We start from the raw sequence: 22,333 nt of genomic DNA, 5'->3' as shown, positions 1-22,333 counted from the left end.
ACGCCCTTAGCAGGGCACCATCCCCTTTATAAGCTGCTCATTTGGGGCACACCACAAAGGAGCTGCCTGCCGCTCTACCTCCTCATCACTTGCATGCCTACAGGCCCCTTGTGTGTGGACCTTTACCCACTATATACAGTTATGTTCATAATAATAGCAGTGTGTCTAAGAATGTGAGTAAACCTCAAAAATTAAAAAAAAAAAAAAATTGAAATTTTTATTTTAATGCACACAATTGCATTGGGGACGCTTCACATTCTAGTTCAAAGGAAGAAAAGTGGAAAGAGTTATTGAATATGACAATATTTTACAGAAAGTCAACAAACATCCATCCATCCATTCTCTTCCAATTATCCGGGGTCGGGTCGTGGGGGCAGCAGCTTAAGCAGGGAAGCCCAGACTTCCCTCTCCATAGCCACTTTGTCCAGTTCCTCCGGGAGAATCCCAAGGCGTTCCCAGGCCAGCCGGTAGACATAGTCTCTCCAGCATGTCCTGGGTCGTCCCCGGGGCCTCCTCCGGTTAGGACGTGCCCGGAACACCTCACCAGGGAGGCGTCCAGGAGGCCTCCTGACCAGATGCCCGAGCCACCTCAATTGGCTCCTCTCGATGCGGAGGAGCAGCGGCTCTACTCTGAGTCACTCCCGGATGACCGAACTCCTCACCCTATCTCTAAGGGAGAGCCCGGACACCCTGCGGAGGAAACCCATTTTGGCCGCTTGTATCCGGGATCTTGTTCTTTCGGTCACGACCCACAGCTCGTGACCATAGGTGGGGGCAGGAACGTAGATCGACCGGTAAATCGAGAGCTTTGCCTTTCGGCTCAGCTCCTTCTTCACCACGACGGACCGATACAGAGTCAGCATCACTGCAGATGCTGCACCGATCTGCCTGTCGATCTGTCGTTCCATCGTACCCTCACTCGTGAACGAGACCCCGAGATACTTGAACTCCTCCACTTGGGGCAGGATCTCATCCCCAACCTGGAGAGGGCACTCCACCCTTTTCCGACTGAGGACCATGGTCTCAGATTTGGAGGTGCTGATTCTCATCCCAACCGCTGCACACTCGGCTGCGAACCGCTCCAGTGAGAGTTGGAGATCATGGCTTGATGAAGACAACAGCACCATGTCATCTGCAAAAAGCAGAGACGCAGTACTGAGGCCACCAAACCGGACACCCTCAACGCCTTGGCTGCGCCTAGAAATTCTGTCCATAAAAGTTATGAACAAAATCGGTGACAAAGAGCAGCCTTGGCGGAGTCCAACCCTCACTGGAAATGAATCCTACTTACTGCCGGCAATGCGGACCAAACTCTGACATCGGTCGTACAGGGACCGAACAGCCCTTATCAAGGGGTTCGGTACCCCATACTCCCGAAGCACCCCCCACAGAACCCCCCGAGGAACACGGTCGAACGCCTTCTCCAAGTCCACAAAACACATGTAGACTGGTTGGGCGAACTCCCATGCCCCCTCAAGGACCCTGCGGAGGGTGTAGAGCTGATCCACTGTTCCACAGCCAGGATGAAAACCACACTGCTCCTCCTGAATCCGAGATTCGACTTCCCGACGGACCCTCCTCTCCAGAACCCCTGAATAGACCTTGCCAGGGAGGCTGAGGAGTGTGATCCTCCTGTAGTTGGAGCACACCCTCCGATCCCCCTTCTTAAAAAGGGGGACCACCACCCCAGTCTGCCAATCCAGAGGCACTGTCCCCGATGTCCACGTGATGTTGCAGAGGCGTGTCAACCAGGACAGCCCCACAACATCCAGAGCCTTTAGGAACTCCGGGCGGATCTCATCCACCCCCGGGGCCCTGCCACCGAGGAGCTTTTTAACTACCTCGGTGACCTCAACCCCAGAGATAGGAGAGCCCGCCTCAGAGAACCCAGACTCTGCTTCCTCATGGGAAGGCGTGTCTGCGGGATTGAGGAGGTCTTCGAAGTATTCTCCCCACCGAATCACAACGTCCCGAGTTGAGGTCAGCAGTGCCCCATCCCCACTATACATATGGAGTCCCAGTGGGAGCACCCACTCCAAGGACTCCAAAAAGGGTGGGTACTCTGAACTGCTGTTTGGTGCATAAGCACCAACAACAGTCAGGACCCGTCCCCCCACCCGAAGGCGGAGGGAGGCTACCCTCTCGTCCACCGGGGTGAACCCCAATGTACAGGCGCCAAGCCGGGGGGGGCTATAAGTATACCCACACCAGCTCGGTGTCTCTCACCATGGGCAACTCCAGAGTGGAAGAGAGTCCAACCCCTCTGGAGAGGACCGGTACCAGAGCCCAAGCTGTGTTTGGAGGTGAGCCCGACTATATCTAGTCGGAACTTCTCAACCTCACACACCAGCTCAGGCCCCTTCCCTGCCAGAGAGGTGACATTCCACGTCCCAAGAGCCAGCTTCTGTAGCTGGGGATCGGATCGCCAAGGTCCCCGCCTTCGGCCACCGCCCAGCTCACAATGCATCTGACCCCTATGGCCCCTCCCACAGGTGGTGAGCCCATGGGAAGGTCAACATAATGTTCAAAAAATGGCAGTGTTGAGTTCAATTAGTGACGTCATTGATTATGGGAAAAAATAGGTGTTAAACAGGTGTCCCTAAGTTAAGGATCAAGGCAACTGGTGCTGTAGATTCTGGCTGTGCATTTGTCCTTGAAAAAGAGTAAAATGGGTCGTTGATTCAAGGCATTGTTCAGAAGAAGAGTGTTCTTTAATTGAGAAGTTAAGACAGTTTCTCATCTGACCCCAAACACTGAAATGAAGCCACAGTACAAAGTGAAAATGGTAAAGCATGATGATGCAAGCGTCATGATATGGGGATGTTTCTCATACTATTGTATTGGTCCTATTTATCAAATACCAGGCGTCATGGATCAGTTTGAGTCCATCAGAATAATGAAGTAGTCATGTTGCTGTGTGCTGAAGAGGAAATGGTCTTTAAATAGACAGATAGATACTTTAATAATCCCGGAGGAAATTGTACATATCCACTGCTCAGGTATTACATAGCGAATGTTTGTTTTAATAAGAAAATGACCCCAAACACACCCACAAGCGAGCAAAGTCATGGATCCAGACAAGCAGCATCCATTGGTTGGATGCTGCTTGTCTAGATATTAGTTCAAGTTTCTCAGGAAAGTTGAATCTTCAAGCATTTCTTAGTTTATACAGTAGATTTTTGATTATTATGAACATAACTGTATATACGCATGTGACTAACTACCAGTGTGTGCTAGAGTGGACTAACAATTTCCTATGGGATTAATGAAGTTGATTACATTTACATTACACTGTTCCAGTAGCCCATTTCTCATCATTTCTGGATCTCTAGCAATTGACAAAAGACCTAGCTGACCTGGGCAATGTCCAGTCCAGTCTGTCATTATTGCACTCGCTCATGTTACGGGACCAAGCCCTGAGTAAGATTCGAAACCCCAAACTTCTGTGTACAACTTAGTTACTGTACTACCCAGACACTATATTGATGCAACTTATTTTATTTCTGCCAGATTTCAGAAGAAGATCTCAGTCCAGAGCTTCAGCCTCTGCCCTCCCCCAACATTCTGATGGTTGAAGTAGAAAACATTCAACATGAGCAGTTCACTGTCACAGAGGAGGTCAAGGTATGAAACATTTATTATATCTACCACAGTAGAAGATGTTAAGACAGCGAGTTTAAAAGTTTTTTCTATTGGTCTGTTCATTTCTGATGTGTTATTAAAAAGGAAACTCTAGAATCTAAAACTGAAATTTGTGTGATATGTGCAGGCATTGACAGCTGAGATAGTTAAGACCATCAGGGACATCATTGCTCTCAACCCACTCTACAGGTCAGTACTGAAACTTACTGAGAATGTCACTTTTCTGTCACAATTTGTCTTCACGATTAGTTTTAGGTTGTCAACATGTTCAAGTTTCTGCATTAATGACCTTTCATAACCTGCATTAATGACCTGCATTAACTTAGGAGTACATTTGACGGAATTTTTTTCAGATTTGGTACAACTCAAAGATGACTAAATGTGAATTTGGCAGTAAAATATCATAAACCTTAATACACTGAACAAAAACATGGACATGTCACCAATTTAGCATGTTGTGGATGCTCTGGATTGGCGTATACGACAGTGTGTTCCAGGTCCTGCCAATAACCATAAACTTGGCACAGCCATTGAAGATGAATTGACAAACATTCCACAAGCCACAGTTGACAACCAGATGAACTCTGCGAAGTTGATGTGTTGCACTGAATGAGGCAAATGGTGGTCACACCAGACGCTGACTGGTGGTCTGAGTCCCCAAAGTCCTGTGAAAAAGGACTGTCAGACCCTCCTCATGCTTTCCTGTACTGTCTGTGTGTATCCATTTGACATAAAACAAGACATCTTGGATAAACACAAAATGTAGGGGGGAGAAGCATAGAATGGGTACCAAGCCCCAACAAATTAAAACAGACTCAACACAAGACCTAAGAAAAACGATCTTGAACCATTTGGAAAGCTGGAGCCTACGACAATACCGAAGCTGAGTTTTACAGTACCTTCAGAAGATCTCGGACCATCACTAAGACCCATAAGCTGATAATACACTACAGCAACAGTAATTCTTGAAAGCATTCTTGGAAGATTCATGGTAGGGCAGGACAAACATAAGATAACGGCAACATGTAGAGAAGTCAGCCAGCTGACAGAGCTGCAGAGAGGGAACATGGTGAATTAAGCTAAGATGGCATCGTAGGGAGGTGACAGGAGAAACGCACTGCTGACCAATGTTCCCACTAATTTTTCGTGTGTCTGGGCATACACACAAGCTTCCTGAGCACAGTGAGGACCACTGTGAGTAACATCAGATGTGCATGCTGTGGCCACACACCACTTGTTCAAAAAATTGGATCATTGCAAGTTACATGACTTTTTAAAAGAATCAAATTACGGCAGCAATTTTCACGAGTTTACTTTTAATGTAAGTGATTTGGCCCACTTGAAAAGAAAAAGACAATGTTCTTCTTCATAAGATGTGTAGTATGTTGTATGCGAGGGTCCTGCTTTGGCCTAGGTGAGGTCCACTTGTGGCCTGGCTTAGGGTCCTGTTCTGGAAGAAATGACACATATACTGTACTGTACCTTTCAGGCATCACATTTTGTTCACATTAAAACATTCACATTTTGTAGAATGAGGCGTGCTGTTGTTTGTGATACAATGTAAATTCCTGTCTGTAAAATATCTAATTATGCCTTTTTTATTAGCATTTGTACTACCCAAAAATTATTTAGTAGTAACAGAATTTAATGATCAATATCCATAAATAAAAAATCTCTATACATGTCACTAGAATGTGCACAAATCTGACTTAAATTTGACCTTATTTTTCACGTCGTTGTACACTTTGTCCAGGTTAATGGTTTTGTCTGCTTCTTGCTTTGACTTTTCTCACTTGAAAAAGAAAAAATCTCACCCGGTTTTGCAGCTTGTTCTTCTATTAGCATTTATCTGACAGCAATTCCATCTTAAAAGAACCACATTTCTTTTCTACTTTACATCGGTGAGTAGACGTGTCGCTGCCCGTTCTTTTCACCATGATAAGGGTTTAGCATTTGCATCTCATGTCGTTAGCTATTTAACCTGCACAGCGTAAAGGTAGAGCGCACATACAGCACCGTCAATGCTCTAATTGGCTGCGTAGCGTCAGTTAACCTTACCACATGATTGGCTGGACACCTGTCACTCACTGAGTTACCATGCAAAATGGTACAGAAAACAATATTATTGGTGTAATTAGATTAGATCTAATATTAGATGTCATTTAATATGTTTATATCAAATTTTATTTTAAGCGCTGCATAGATTTTCTTGTGCGTTGTGAATGTGCGAGCAGCGTGCAATTGTGAAAGTGTGCAGTTTAGAGGGAACATTGCTACTGACACTGAAGAACATTGAAGCTTGTCTGACTTTAAATCCAACACTCGTAGCTGTTGGAGAGAATGCCATGAGCCTTTGAGTCCAAACTTGAATTTTTGGAAGTCAGACGTGTGTCACATCTGATTGATAGATAGAGTGAGTGCCTTGCGAAAGTATTGGCCCCCCCAAGGACATTTTGCCACATTTCAGGCTTCAGACTTAAAGATAACAAACTGAAAATATTTTTCATGAATCAACAACATATGTGACACAATCGTGAAGTGGAACCAAATTTATTCAAAATTTTATATTGTGTTTACAAATAAAAAACTGAAAAGTAGGATGTGCAAAAGTATTGGCCCCCTGTTCTCTCAGCTCAGCTAACTGACTCCAGAATTTCCCTGATGACTTCTGAATGATCCGATGTTGACCTAAATGACTAACAATGACAAATAGGATGCATCTGTGTGTCATTTGGTCTCACATTTGCACACCCTACTTTTCAAGTTTTTTTGTAAACCCGGTATAAAATGTTGAAATAAATTTGGTTCCACTTCACGATTGTGTCTCACATGTTGTTGATTCTTGAAAAATATTTTCAATTTGTTATCCTTAAGTTTGAAGCCCGTGATGTGGCAAAATGTCAAAAAGGCTGGGGGGGTGGGGGGGGGGGGCGATACTTTTGCAAGGCACTGTAGATAGATAGATAGATAGATAGATGGAAACTTTATTAATCCCTCAGGAAATTGCACATATCCATTGCTCAGGGATACATAATGAATAAATACTGGATAAACACCAGGAGAAAAAGAAACACTGACACCACAGGACAGGACAATACCACAAGACATACACTACACTAACAGACACATACTGCACTAACAGTACATATACTAAACTAAAATATAAACAGTATAAAATAGAATAAAAAGTGAAGATAGCAGGAGGCCCACATAGTGGGTAAGGTACACCCACTATGTGGGCCATTGTAAGGCATGTCACTATCTGATGTCACATCATCACAACACCTTGACCCCACTACACTGCAGCACAGGCTAACATCCCATCTCCTTCCCTCCATTAAACCGCGTGCTGACCTCGCCGCCTCCCCCCCGCTCCTCCTGAGAGAGTCATTATGTCTCCTGATGGCACGGGGCACGTAGGAGGACCTCAGCCTCTCTGTGGAGGCGCTGTATGACAGCAGTCTGCCGCTGAAGGTGCTTCTCTGCTGTGAGAAAGTGATGTGCAGGGGGTGACTGGTGTTATTCATGACAGCCCTGACTTTAGACATGGTCCTGGTCTCCAGAAGCGTCTCCAGAATCCAGGCTCAGCCCGACCACTGAGCCCGCTCTGTGGATGAGTCTTTTAAGACGGTCCATGCCTCTTTTCCTGGCCCCGCCACCCCAACACACAATGGCATATGACAGCACACTGGAAACAACAGACTGACAGAACATGAGAAGGACCTCAGGACAGATGTTGAAGGAGGCCAACATCCTCAGGAAGTACATCCTGCTCTGCCCCTTCTTGTACACACAGTTCGTGTTAAGTGACCAGTCCAGTTTGCTGTCTTGCTGCAGTCCCAGGTACTTATAGTTTCATACGACCTTCACTACACTGCCCTTGATGATCACTGGCTGTGGAGAGGGGGATGCCCGCTGGAAATCTAGCACCATCTCCTTTGTCTTAGAGACGTTGAGCTGGGGCTGGATCTGTTGGCACCACTCCACGAAGTCAGCCACCAATGCCCTGTACTCCCCCTCATCACCCTCCCGGATACATCCCACTATCGCAGTGTCATCTGAGTACTTCTGTATGTGGCATGTATCCGAGTGTAGAAGTCCGACGTGTAGAGGGTGAAGAGAATGGGGGAGAGCACGGTCCCCTGTGGCGCCCCCGTGCTGCAGTTCACCATAGAAGACAAACAGTCCCCCATACTGACGTACTGGGGTCTGTCCGTTAGGTAGTCCGTGATGCAGCTCCCAAGGTAGGGATCCACAGCCATGGAGGTCAGTTTATCCTGCAGGAGCCGGGGCTGGATGGTGTTGAAGGTGCTCGAAAAGTCAAAGAAGAGCATCCTGACAGCACAGTCCCCGGTGGAGGAGGTACAGGACTGCGTTGTCCACCCCAACCTGGGCCTGACAGGCGAACTGGAGAAGGTCCATCGCACCTTGCACCTGTGGACGCATGGGCTCCAGGACCAGTCGCTCTAGAGTCTTCATTACGTGGGAGGTAAGAGCGACCGTTCGGTGGTCGTTGAACTCAGTAGGGCGACCTTTCTTGGGTACAGGGACAATGCAGGAGGTCTTCCACAGTGACAAGACCCTACCCAGCTGCAGACTGAGGTTGAACAATCACTGCAGGGGGTCCCCTAGTTCTGAAGCACAGACTCGGAGTCTTGGGGAGACAGCCTTATAAGGATGGAGCCTCCGCAGCGTTGCCGTCATCAGGTCTGCAGTGATGACAGTCTGGGTCGTGGTGGAAGCAGGAAGTCGTGGCGAGGTTGGAAGTCCAGTAGGGCTGTTGAGCTTCGCAGCTCTTGGAGTGGGCTCAGGAGGAGTGGCAGGGGTGGTAGGAGAGAAAGCACAGGAGGAGGGAGCATCAGCGGAGCGGTCCGCAAGGCCGGGGGAGGCCTGGGACGAGGAGACGGGAGTGATGGGGGAGCTGAACTGATTGCAAAAGCTGTTCAGTTCATTCGCTCGTTCACAATTCCCCTCCACAGTGCTGCGCCCTTTCCTGTGTCCGGTGATGATCTTCATCCCATTCCAGACCTCCCGCACCTGGTTGTGCCCCCAGCTGGTCCTCCAGCTTCCTCCCATACACCTCCTTGGCCTCCCTCAGGCAGAGTCTCACTTCCTGTTGGGCCTTATAGCATTCCACTGGAAGAACATTATTACCTGTGTTCAAACATGGATGGATTTGTGTCATGTTTTTGGGATGCTTTGAGATAAACATGAATTCTGAAGGAGAATGTAACCCTGTCATCTGTCTGCGAACTGAAGCTCAAGGACAGATGTGTCACACAGCAGGACAAATAATGTTCTGAAGTGTTTTAGTCAAAGTCAACTGACTGGAAAGTCTCACAAACATAGCAGTTTTTACTGAACTAAACCAGCTCTCTAAAGAAGAGTGAGCCAGCAACTGATGTCCAGTTAACAGGAAAGTTTGATTCAAGTTCTCCTGCTGAAGGTGGATCAATGAGATATTAAGTTATGGTTGTCAAATATTTCTCATACTTTTGATGATGATATTGGAGAAACTTTAATTATTTTGTCTTCATATGGTCTTTGTCTTTTGTAATTTTATCAGCTGTTAAAAAAATGCTTAACTGATCTCTCTCTGTGTGTGTGTGTGTGTGTGTGTGTGTGTGTGTGTGTGTGTGTGTGTGTGTGTGTGTGTGTGTGTGTGTGTGTGTGTGTGTGTGTGTGTGTGTGTGTGTGTGTGTGTGTGTGTTTCTCAGAGAGTCAGTCCTCCAAATGATGCAGGCTGGTCAGAGAGTGGTTGACAACCCTATCTATCTCAGCGACATGGGAGCAGCTCTAACCGGAGCTGAGTCATATGAACTACAGAATGTCCTTGAGGAGACCAATGTGAGCAAACTGTATGCTTAAGGGTTTGTTTAAGACTATCCTGTTTCGGAGATGGAAAAAGGCCGTTCTAGACACCTGTGTTATGTGTTGGTTAAACGACAGATCCTGATTAAAAATGACACCTAGATTACGCGCAGTGGTTTTGGCCTCAAAAGTGATGCCATGCAAGGCAATTAGAAGGAATTAAAATTATATTCTGAATTTAATGGAAAGACAGTGCAGAGAGGCATACATTAAAGATATAATTCTGAGACTGGTTCTGATCAGAACTGCAAGTGATTCTTTGTCAATTTTGCCCAATTTTAAATGTTTGTTACGCTCACTCTATCCCACTCATTTAGAAACCCTATTTATGCCAGGGCTTTCTGTCTAACTTGCTTCCTTTGGGCATTTTTGGATTCTGTAGACAAAAGTAGCAGCTTTTTGTGATGCAGAAAGCTCTAGAATATTGGATGTCATTCAGTTTTATATGGCTATTGGAGATGATTGTAATTCCTTTTCAAAAATGAGGCTCTAGTTAGAAAGTTAAGTGGAAGTTAAAATGAGTTATGTAAGCATATAACCCAAGTGGTGTTGTCTGTTTCTCCATGGCACTGATGTATTAACACCCACAATAACTGTTGATAAGATGACCCACAGTCAGGCTTTAGCAACTTTCCCCATCAATATTGTTTGATGCCTCAGTGTTAATTAATGGGAAAGCATAACAATGTCTCTTGTGATTTAAATGCATTCAACAAGGTTCATCATTCTTTGGTCAGAGTTCACCCACGGAAAATATGATGAAAAAAATTATGGAGAAGTTTAAAACTTATCCATTTGGGTTATTTCACTGGAGCTGTGAAATTTTGAATGAGTTAAAACTGGACAGGTCTTTGAAACCCGTTTTGGTGTCTCTGCAGATCCCAAAGCGTCTCTACAAGTCTCTGTCTCTGCTGAAGAAGGAGTATGAACTAAGCAAACTACAGCAACGACTGGGCAGAGAGGTCAGAGGTCATTCAACACAAGCAATGTAACCACACACCTTCCTCCTCAATCTTATATCTCTCTACCCTGCTCTGCCAACAGGTGGAGGAGAAGATCAAACAGACTCATAGGAAGTACCTGCTGCAGGAGCAGCTTAAGATCATCAAGAAGGTAGAACACCATGTACAGTAAACCCTCGTTACTCGCGGTTAATGCGTTCCAGGATCACACGCGAAAAATGGAAATTCCGCGATATAGCGACAAACTGTTTAATTGTTTATGGTAATTTAAAGGTTTATGAACCCTCCCCATACTAATATTAAACTACCTTATATCTATATTACCTTTCCCCACACTCTTATAGACTGTTTAAAGCAGTTTTGTATTCAAGAAAAGTGCTTCTATTAATGCACGGAAGTGCGCTGCGTCACATGAGTCTTGGAATGCAAAGTACACACGGATGCTGTCAGCTAATAGCATGCGCGTACGGTATTACATGACTACTAAAAATCTGTTAATTAGTGAAGCCATTTATCTTGAAGCGCGAATAAGTGAGGGATTGTTGTACTGTACTGTGCTGTTTTTGTCCTGTCAGTCAGCAGAGTCTGATCTCAGGATGTAGATTGGCTGCTAGTGTTTGCTCCAGAAAATGGACTTATTGAAATAATTTGTGTTGATTTTTAGGAACTTGGCTTGGAGAAAGAAGACAAAGAAGCAATTGAGGAGAAGTTCAGAGAGAGGCTCAAAGAGAGGACTGTCCCTCAACACGTAATGGAAGTCATCAATGAAGAGCTCAATAAACTTGGACTGCTGGACAACCATTCCTCAGAGTTCAAGTTGGTCTTATGTATTTTATTACTCTATTTCATAGTATCTGCACTATACCTCAAATTGTTATGGTACAGTAATCCCTCGTTACTTGCGGTTAATGAGTTCCAGGACCACATGTGAAAAAGGAAATTCCGCGATGCAGTGACAAACTATTTATTTTATTATTTACAGTAATTTAAACATTTATGAACCCTCCCCATACTAATAATAAACCACCTTATATCTGTGTTACCTTTTCCCACACTCTTATAGACTGTTTAGGGCACTTTTGTGTTTCACTGAAGTGTGCTGTGTTCCGTGAGTCTTGGAACGCAGCTCATTTCCAGATGCTGTCAGCCAATAGCATGCGCGTACGGTAACACGTGACTACCTACTAAAAATCCGCAATGTAGTGAAGCCGTGCATATTGAAGCGTGAACAAGCGAGGGATTACTGTAATGTATTCAAATTATTTCCACATGCTGTGAGATCTAAAATTTGATGAAACAGGTGGAACAATTGATTTTAAACAAATGTTCTACTTTAAACAACAAGTAAAAGTAAGGAACAACTGTATCTCCCAGTGTGACCCGTAATTACCTGGACTGGCTGACCAGCATGCCCTGGGGCATGAACAGCGAAGAGAATTTATCACTGGAGAGAGCCAAAGAGGTTCTGGAAGAAGACCATTATGGAATGGATGATGTTAAGAAACGTATACTGGTGAGAACATGCGAACACATTCACAAGAATTGAGAAACATTTTTTTTCCTGGTTCAATGAAATCTCTTCATGCAGGAAAAAAATTAAGCTTTAGTTCAAACAGACCATATTCCCTCTCTGCTTGTGTACAGGAATTCATAGCAGTCAGTCAGCTGCGGGCCTCAACCCAAGGGAAGATCCTGTGTTTCTATGGTCCTCCTGGTGTAGGAAAAACCTCAATTGCCCGTTCCATAGCCAGAGCCCTGAACAGACAGTACTTCAGGTTCAGCGTGGGAGGCATGACAGATGTGGCTGAAATAAAGGGACACAGGTCCGATATTCTACACTGTTATTATTATTTAGCATTTAAAATGTCATTATTTTGGACTTATGAATATTTTCAGGAATCATTCATTCGCATCAATTTCCTGTAGCCTTTATAGAGTCCTTGGGGGGTTGGGGCAGATCTAAATCCCAGCTACTGTTGAGTGTGAGGTGGGTCTAGCCTGGACATGTCACCAGTTCATTCATTCATTCTTTAATTTTCTAACCGCTTCATCCGCTGTCGTGAGGAGCTGGAGCCTATCCCAGCTGGCTTGTGCTTAAGGTGGGGGACCCTCCGGGAAAGACATCTGTGCCGGGGAGCCACACAGAGACACAGACAAACATGCACACCAACACTCATACCTACGATCAATTTGGGATCGGCCAATTAACCTGAAGCGTGGAGGATTTCCCTGTGATTAACTGGTAACAGGGCGGCACAGTAGTGCAGTGGGTAGTGCTTTCGCCACACAGCAAGGCGGTTCCAGGTTTGCATCCCGCTCTGTGCGGAGTTTGCATGCTCTCCCCGTGTCTGCGTGGGTTCTCTCCGGGTTCTCCGGCTTCCTCCCACCTCCAAAAGCATGCGCTTAAGGTTGATTGGCCGGTCCTAAATTGCCCGTAGGAGTGAGTGTGTGTGTGCATGGTTGTCTCTTTGTGTGTGGCTTCGCGGTGCACTGGCGTGCCCGGAGTGTCCCCTGCCTCACGGCCTATGCCAGCTGGGATAGGCTCCAGCTCCCCGTGACCTGCTACGACGGATGAAGCAGCAGAAAATGAATGAATGTTCCTTCTCTTCTATCTTTTGAAATATTACATTTTTCCAACAATGGAGGTAAATGAAGAAATATTCTAGAAACCCTCTCTACTGCTAAATACTTTGAGGTAGAGACTTCATTTATCTTGATTTGTCCACAAAACTATATACTAATGTTTGTTTTCCTATATTGTGAGTGTTCATGAACGTATTTTCCAATTTCAGAACCCGATTGATCTAGTTTTTCATATTAGCTGTCACTGTTTTATCCCAAAACACAGCCATGTGCTGGATACCATCTTTCACCATTTTCCAAGGTGGACTAGACAAAGATGGATTGTTAAACTTGTGCTTCTTGTTTTTCTAGGAGGACCTATGTTGGAGCGATGCCAGGGAAGATCATCCAGTGTTTGAAGAAAACTAAGACTGAGAACTCCTTGGTACTAATAGATGAGGTCAGTGCTTGATGTGCTGATACTCTGGAGATAAGTGTTATTGTTTAAATAGCAATGTAAAGACTTTTGTTAAGATAAACCTTATCAACTTTGTAGATTTTTTTTGAGAATATGCGTTTCCTACGATTTGGTAGGAATAAAAATGTTGTATAAAAATGTTGAACAGGGCAAGAAAAGACTGGCAAAGTTTTGTCTTGGTGAATAACACCAAATGAGACCAAAATGTTCACTGGTAACAGGTAATATCATGATAGGCATGAAAGGGACATCAATCAAAACACTGTCATCTACAGACCATAATTTTATCATCTATCCATCCATCCATTTTCTTTACCTGCTTTACCCTCCGCAGCGGGTCATGGGGACCTGGAGCCTATCCCAGCTGGAATAGGGCGTGAGGCGGGGGACACTCACTCTACAGACCATAATATCATCATCTACAGACCATTTCATCTACATATGATATATAATGAATAATAATGAATATAAGTTTTCAATGAATTTTCATAATAATGAATATAAGTTTTCAATGAGTTGTCTGATATTAGTCTGAAGTGGTGAGCGTGACACCACTTCAGACTAACCTACACTAATATTCTTAACATGCATGTTTTTTGGATGGTGGGAGGAAACCAAAGCACAGAGAGGAAACCCATGCAGACACAACTAGAACCTGGAAAGTCCACACAGAAACAAGTTGTTCCACCTAGGGATTGAAACCATGACCTTCTGGCACCAGTGCTAACCATTACCACTCTGTTACCTGTCATAAACAGGTTGATAAGATTGGTCGTGGTTATCAGGGCGATCCTTCCTCTGCTTTGCTGGAGCTCCTGGATCCTGAACAGAACGCTAACTTCCTTGACCACTACCTTGATGTTCCTGTAGATCTTTCAAAGGTATGAATTTTTCCTAAGGTTCATTTACAGAGTCATTGTGAAGGTGACCCCCCCCCCACACACAAACTCTCTGTTTCTACAAAGGTTCTCTTTATCTGCACGGCCAATGTGACTGACACAATCCCCGAGCCTCTCAGAGACAGAATGGAGATGATCAATGTGTCGGGTTATGTAGCCCAGGAGAAATTGGCCATCGCTGAGGTAAATCATTGTTCTGCACCTATGTGCTGATGATGGTTATAGATCTACATTTTAATGCCAAAGTTGATACTTATTTTACAATATAGTTGTAATTTCAGTTTGTGCGTCTGTCTCCCTGTCTGTGCAGCGTTACCTGGTCCCTCAGCTCCGCTCATTGTGTGGTCTCAGTGAGGAGAAGGCGACAATCTCATCTGATGCTCTCAGTTTGCTCATCAGACAATACTGCAGAGAATCTGGCGTCAGGAACTTGCAGAAACAAGTAGAAAAGGTAAATCACAGTGAAGCCGGGAAGGGCAACTTTCCTCAAATTTGCTGATATCCGCTCTTGAAAATTCTGAGTAATTCCTTTGCTTGAAAAGGAGTCAGTTGGGAGGAGACCTTGGGGCAGATCCAGGACCAAGTGGAGGGATTATATCTCAACACTGGTCTGGGAACGCCCTGGGATCCCCCAATCAGAGCTGATTGATGTGGTCGGGGAAAGGGAAGTTTGGGGCTCCCTGTTGAAGCTGTTGCCCCCACGACCCGACAACAGATGAGCAAATGAAGATGGATGGTTGGATGGAAAATTCAGAGTCTTGTGCTTTTTTATTTGTTAGGTTTTCCGTAAGGTGGCCTTCAGAATTGTCAGTGGAGAACAAACTGCAGTGACTGTAACACCCGACAACCTGCAGGAATATGTGGGTAAACCAGTCTTCACAGTGGATCGAATGTACAATGTCACCCCACCTGGAGTGGTTATGGGCCTGGCATGGACTGCTATGGGTAAGACTCACACAGACAAACAAACACACCCACTTTTTTCAGGCTAGTTACTTCCATTACCTGTCATCCCATCCATCCATCCACCCAATCACATATACAGTAACTCACTCGGTGTCTTTATGTCTATCATCTTGATATCTTTATATCAATATTAATGATCAGTTACTTGTATTGTCCCCCATAGGAGGCTCAACACTATTCATTGAAACATCACTGCGCCGTCCTTTAGGAGGAGCTGATCCAAAAACAGAGGGTTCATTGGAGGTTACAGGTCAGTCGGGAGATTGGAACTGTGTGAAATAACAAGCATTTGGTCAGGATGCCCCCTAAACATTTTCCTTGGGAGATTTTCCAGGTATGTCTATTTGGGAAGAGACCCAGAGGCAGAAAGAAGCCGTACTGACCAACACGATAATGGACCCCAGCCTGCCCCCACCAACGAATACGGATCAACCTTCATCGTAGGACTCTTGTGGCTATATGGAACGTCCAGACACTCAAGATGACGGTCATTGTTGACTATGCCCCTATCGATGTCGCTGATGAGGATGCCTTCTTTGACCTACTCCATTAGGCTGTTGGCCAAGCCCCACCACATGACATCACCATTATTCTCAATGACCCCAATGCCACTCTTTCTAGCGGTGATTGGTCCACAGGCTCATCTGTCGACACAACTTTTGCTAACAGGCTTACAAACGACATCAGTCACCGCCTTCTTCTCTGCCACCACAGCAACCTCTGCATCACTGACACCTGGTTTCCCCGGAAACTGATCCATCACTGGACATTGGACAGCCCAGATAGCTGAACCAGGAAAGAATTGGACCACATCCTCATCTCCCGACTCTGGAAGTCGTTGGTCACCAACTGCCATGTGTACAGAGGAGTAGAGCTTGGCAATACTGACCACTGCCTCCTGGTGGCCCACTTTAAGTTAAAGATGGGAACCAACCAGCACACCAAGACTGAACCTCGCCTGGACTCCTCCCTACTCAGTGATCCAAACATTGCCACTGAGTTCAGTCGCTCAATCCGCTGTCGGTGACATCCTCCATTTGATGCCAGTCTGGCAGACCCTCAAGGATAGTGTCAGCCAGTCTGCTCATAATGTCCTTAGATGCTCCCGATACTCCCCCAAAAAGCCTTGCATATCGGAGAGGACACTCCACATCATCACCCGGCGGCCCAAGGCCAGGCTCCAGAGCGACCTGACTGAGTATTTGCGACTGAACCACCAGCGCAATGTGGCCATAGCTGAGGACAGAGAGAAGTTCTGGCAAACAGAAGTTGGACACCCAGAATCTGCGGCCAATACCAACGGCATGAGCCGTGTCTTCACTCTGCTGCGCCTGAAAAAACTTAACAACAGGAAAGCCCCCGACATCTGTGCTGTAGCAGCTGAGATGCTAAAATCTGGCGGTGATAGTATTGTTGAGTGGCTCACTCACACCTTCAACCATGTGTGGGAGACAGAGAGACCTCCCAGCGACTGGACCTAGCTTTCTGGAAATGCAAGGCTGACAGGCTGGTCTGCAGCAACCACATAGGCATAACACTTCACTCCATCACTGGCAATCTCTTCACCAGGATCTTGCTCACCTGTGTTCTCCCAGCCATCAGAAGTCGCTGCCATCTCCGGCAGGCTGGCTTCATGTCTAACCGCTCCACTACAGATCATGCCCTGCTCATGCTGTGCTACAGCAGTGCACAGAGCTGTGTCTGTATCAATGGCAGAGACTCTGAATGGTTTCCCATCTCCTGTCCACCAGGGCTGCGTGGCTGCTCCTGGCCTATTTAACTGCATCGTTGACCATCTGATGTCCAGGGTCTGTGAGCGAGTCCCCAGGGTGTCCCTCGGAAAGTACCATCTGACTGACCTGGAGTGTACTGACGACACCATCCTGCTCAGCACATCCTACAGCCAGCTGAGAGACACCCTGAGCATATACAGAGAAGAGGCAGAGAAGCTCATCCTTCAAGTGAGCCCGATTAAAACCACGTTTATGCATGTCAGTGACGGACCGGATCCACCTCCCTTGCAGCTTGGTAATGACACTGTTGAGCCTGTCATAAACTTTGTGTATCTGGGGTCCGTAGTGACAGACAATGGGGACCTTAAACCAGAGATGCAGTCTCTCTGGAAGCCCCTCTGGCGGCATCAGACCATCTCGTCCAAGACGACAATCCGAATTTACAGCTTTGCCGTACTTTCCATCCTGCTTTTTGGCTCGGAAACATGACCCTTAAACTATACTCTGGCTGTCAGTATGATAGTAGGGCTCTGAGAACCATCAAAAACATTAGGTGGAATCACATCAGCACGTACCAGCCCAGAGCATCTTTCAAGGCTGCGCAACGTTGCATCCGCTGGTTTGGTCATGTCCTCTGTCTTCCTCCTAATCATTCAACAAGAGCCATCCTCCAGTTTGACCCGAAGGCCGCAGGCGGGAACAACCTCAAGGCAAGCCCTGCGACCGATGGCTCCACGTCATTGTGGGCGACCTCCGACAACAAGGAGTCGCTGTAGAGGGTGCAGAGCAGCTGGCACAAGATTGCCAGTGCTGGAAAAAACTGGCTCATCTTGTTGGCTCAACACACAGGGGCGGGACCCCCCCACCCCCCCCACCCCTCGCAAGAGCCTTACTACTACTACTACACAGAGGCAGACCCAGGACTTGCTGGAAAGATTATATCTCTTGGTTAGACTGGGAGCTTCTTGGGATACCCCCAGAAGAGTGGGTGGAAGTAGCTTGGGAGAAGAGTGTCTTGACTTCTTTGCTCAAACTGCTGCCCCCATGACCTGGGAGAGACAAACAGAAGAACCAACAAATGATCACTAAAAAACATGTATTGCTTTATTTTGTGCTCAGTAAATTTTTCTTTTACCCTCAAATAAAACAGCAGCACAACAAAATGGTCACAAGAAATGCAAAATGTGAGGTAGAAAGTAGCTGCTAGGGACGTTAACCTCATTTACATTCAGGAGAAATGACAGCCAGGCGCGCACTACTGGAGAATCAAGGCTATTTCAGGCCTGTCTCAGCTGGCTGCGGATGAGAGGCAGCGTACATGCGTCGCTGGTGCATCACAATTTAGATTGATCCATTCTAAATTGCATCTTTTTGGTGGTGGGAGGAAGCCAGAGAGCGCCCACGGGGAGAACAGAGAAACTCCACATAGAAGGGACTTGAACCCAGAACCTGCTTCCTTTGACTGATCCCAGTACGTCTGGATGGGGGACTGTTTGTCTTCTCTGGTGACCAGCAGCACAGGGGACTCAACTGCTCCAAGGTCCTTCAGATGTTCTACTAGTCCTTTGTGAGCTGTGTATTGTCTTACAGTAATGTGTGTTGGGGTGACAAGAAGGGGGACACAGAACGCCAGACAGTCTCATCCACAGGCGGGTTCTGTGGTCGGGCAGAGCCTGGACTCTGTGGAAACTGCTTTGGAGAGGAGTACCATGTCCAAGTTGAGAGCATTCCTGGGGAACACCAGCCACACCCTGCACACCACCTTCTCCCAAAAGAGGAGCTCCTTCAGTGATAGACTGCTGTCACCAAGCTCCTTCACAGAGAGACTAATTGTGGGGGAGGTGACAGTCTGGAGATCTGTTGGGTGGTACCAGGGTGTCCTGGTGGTTAATGTTTAGACATTATACGTAAGATGTCTGGTAACATCTTACGTATGATGAACGGGCCTGCCCACTGTGTGGGTGTCTAGCTTGGGATCTAATGGGATGTATACAATTTCTGTACCATATTTATAATGTTAGGGTGGCCATAATAACTCTAATCTTGTGTTATAACCATATTCTTATGTATTTCTGTGTATTCTTGTGTATGACTATGTGACTGTGTATGCAGAGGCGAATAATTTCCCTTTGGGATTATTAAAGTATTCATTCATTTTCTTCCTTATATTTGCTCCTTCCTTTGGGGTGTAGCTGCAGTTTAGTTCATCATACTTTTAGGTAGAATTTTCTCAGCTTTGGATCCTCATCACAGACCACTTTAAAGATCTTTGTGTTCCTTTGCAGGTCAACTAGGTGATGTTATGAAGGAAAGCGCAAAGATTGCTTCAACTTTTGCCAGAGCATTTCTGATGATCCAACAACCAGAAAATCACTTCCTGGTCCACTCCCACCTGCACCTACATGTCCCTGAGGTAGTATGATACTCAAATGGAAACAACTTATTGTCTGTCTAGGTTACTTTTTTAATCCTGTGAATTTTTTCTGTGTTTCTTAATAAAAAATCTGTTTTAATTGTGAAACATTGTACAAAATAGATTTTGTCAAAATGGGCGTCAGTTCTTGTTTCTATTAATATTATTTGTTCCTAGGGGGCAACTCCTAAGGATGGGCCAAGTGCTGGCTGTACCATTGTCACAGCACTGTTGTCCCTGGCAACCAACCAGCCAGTTCGTCAAAATGCAGCCATGACTGGTGAAGTTTCACTTACTGGCAAAATTTTGCCAGTGGGTGGAATTAAAGAGAAAACTATAGCTGTAAGTGCAAAACACATACACACAAAGAGAAATGTTGTCTAACATCTTTTTAAAGTTGAGGACACTGGAAATGGTATCAGAAGATGATGGGAAGTAGCAGGAACATCAACAATATTGATGAACAGCAAGATAAAGAGAGTGCAATATTTTATGCCCATGAATCAGAAATACTTGTGGCCAGAGACCTCCTGTTTCGCTGTCATTCCATCAGTTTCAAATTTTATAAATTTGGGGGTTGATCATGTTTTGACATAGCCAAGAAATTAAGGCAAGAGTGATGAAGTAGGTACGTGGTCTTGAGAGTGATTGCTATTTTGAACTCTTTAAAAATGTGTAGGGATTTGTTGTGATTTTATTTCTATTGATGTTATTGACTAGTGATGGTCAAATTCTGCAAAGTAAAATAAAGTGTGTATTTTTAATGGTTACGTCAATATGGAGCCACACGACTCATAAATCTATCCTCTTTAGTGTATAGCTCAGAACACAGTGTTAACTTTGCTTTTTGCAGACCAGTCAAATGGTCAAAGGGGATTTATTACTCCTAAGGAAGAAAGGTGATGTCTATCCAGTCTATTCTGAGGAGCCTGAAAAAATATTTTTATAGATTACTTTCACAACTGACAGTCTTACCAGTCCATTAAAAAATATTTTTTATTCAATTTAATTTAAATTTAAATTCACAGTAATGATACCGTTGGGGAAATTTTCGTTAGCCAACATGTAGGATTAATGAACTGAAAATCATTCTGCCAATCTTTATATAGAAACTATTTAATATAAAGTTCAAATGTATATGTTCACTTGTTTGTGTGTGTTTGTTAGGCCCGTCGTGCTGGTGTGACCTGCATTATCCTGCCAGCTGAGAACAAGAAAGACTTCTCTGACCTCCCTGACTACATCACCCAGGGCCTGGAGGTTCACTTTGTGGATCACTATAGCCAAATTTATCCTATTGTATTCACACAGAACCAATCATAACCAAGTTTCTTTTCAATCACTAAAATCAAGCCAAGATGGACAAGGACATCTTTCTGTGGCAGAAGACAGCCTACTCCGCTTATGTCTTTTAGGTTGTACAAGATACATTTTAACACCAACCTGGATTTACGGCACTGAAGCGATTCCTCCAAGTAGTCAGTTTAGACTCTGAGCCTCCTGCTTTGGATAACGGCACCAATTTTACAGTATGTTGTTGAGTCTGTCAGTGATCCTCTACATATAATTCCGTTTTCTGCCAACAAGACATCCAAGATATGTTGTCTCTGATGAGCACAATTTATTTTTTTTATTTTATCATTGGGACATTTTTTGTCTTAACTAGATAATATAGCTTGAGAGATTGTGACAGTAAATGGAGAGAAAGAGTCATGGGCTGACAGGCAGCACATGCCAAAGTGGAAATCAATTCCATGTCTGCCATGAGGTCCCTGTACGCGGTTCATACCCTGACAACACAGATCTTATTGTACACTGTTGTGGATGGACTCTTACGTTACATTGTTTTTTGCCAGATGTGATGCATATGATGAAATAAATTAAATTGTAATAATCACAGCTCCATAAGAACCTTAATGTGAGCCTGTGATTGCATTTTCAATGACTCAGCTTTGATTAGAGATATTATGAAGTGTTTATTATTTTCTATAGACAAACATGTCTGATGTTAATGACAATTACATGTCTCAATGAACTACGTGAACGTGTATGTGTGTAAAGACAGTTATAATTACAGTATTTTCCGCACTATATGGCGCACTGGACTATAAGGCGCACCCTCAATAATTAGTTTTTTCTATAATTTATTTCAAATATAAGACGTACCGGATTATAAGGCGCACACAATAAAAAAATAAAATTTATTTGATAAACTGCAGCGGCTGTAGTTGCGCAATCCGTCCACTAGAATGAACCGCGCTGCTCAGGCAGTCATGATTGCATTCATGACTTCCTGACTACCTTTGAATGGTCCCTATTGTTATGTCACTAAGCCATTCTGAGCCTCATCAAGGAAACCTGATCACTTGACCACTTTGCCATCTTTGACCCGTCCACACGATAACGGATATTTTAGAAACGCAACTTTTTTGTTGTGTTTACGCCTTCCGTCCACACGACAACGCAGATATCCGGAATGAAAACGCAACTTTTTAAAAACGCTGGCCGAGGTGGATTTTTTTAAAAACACTGGGTCTGCGTTGTCGTGTGGACGGCGTATCCGCGACTTTTTTAAAAACGCTGACGTCTTGCCTGCAACGAAAACCGCTGTGACGTCATATTTGTTGTGACAACAAAACACGGAGGATTCCTATTGGATAAAATTTGACTCAATACTGCCACCACATGGTTTGGCATGCTTATAGCCGTCTTAGAAAACGCACTGGTGCGTTTACGTGTGGATGGAGATTTTTTTTAAAAACGCTGTCATGTGGACGGGAATCGTTTTCGATGCGTTTTTAAAAAGT

At 45.0% G+C, this 22,333-nt stretch overlaps 1 protein-coding gene across 1 annotated transcript in view; it reads left to right on the top strand.

Annotated features, from left to right (window-relative positions):
- Window positions 1-21,638, top strand: part of lonp1 (lon peptidase 1, mitochondrial) — a 33,228-nt gene extending 11,590 nt beyond the window's left edge. The window contains exons 5-21 of the mRNA XM_068320001.1: window positions 3,511-3,624; window positions 3,770-3,831; window positions 9,360-9,489; window positions 10,392-10,475; window positions 10,558-10,626; window positions 11,140-11,291; window positions 11,850-11,988; window positions 12,120-12,298; window positions 13,410-13,497; window positions 14,274-14,396; window positions 14,481-14,597; window positions 14,725-14,865; window positions 15,194-15,359; window positions 15,544-15,630; window positions 19,399-19,526; window positions 19,704-19,868; window positions 20,694-21,638. Coding sequence (XP_068176102.1) covers window positions 3,511-3,624; window positions 3,770-3,831; window positions 9,360-9,489; window positions 10,392-10,475; window positions 10,558-10,626; window positions 11,140-11,291; window positions 11,850-11,988; window positions 12,120-12,298; window positions 13,410-13,497; window positions 14,274-14,396; window positions 14,481-14,597; window positions 14,725-14,865; window positions 15,194-15,359; window positions 15,544-15,630; window positions 19,399-19,526; window positions 19,704-19,868; window positions 20,694-20,849 — 2,100 coding nt within the window. The 3' untranslated portion in view covers window positions 20,850-21,638. The remainder of the gene's footprint in view (window positions 1-3,510; window positions 3,625-3,769; window positions 3,832-9,359; window positions 9,490-10,391; window positions 10,476-10,557; window positions 10,627-11,139; window positions 11,292-11,849; window positions 11,989-12,119; window positions 12,299-13,409; window positions 13,498-14,273; window positions 14,397-14,480; window positions 14,598-14,724; window positions 14,866-15,193; window positions 15,360-15,543; window positions 15,631-19,398; window positions 19,527-19,703; window positions 19,869-20,693) is intronic.
- Window positions 21,639-22,333: the final 695 nt, after the last annotated feature.

The sequence above is a fragment of the Antennarius striatus genome, chromosome 7 (genome assembly GCF_040054535.1).
Source record: "Antennarius striatus isolate MH-2024 chromosome 7, ASM4005453v1, whole genome shotgun sequence".
Taxonomy (NCBI): domain Eukaryota; kingdom Metazoa; phylum Chordata; class Actinopteri; order Lophiiformes; family Antennariidae; genus Antennarius; species Antennarius striatus.
Note: the sequence above shows the minus strand (reverse complement) of the source record. Positions and strands in the feature narration are given on the sequence as shown.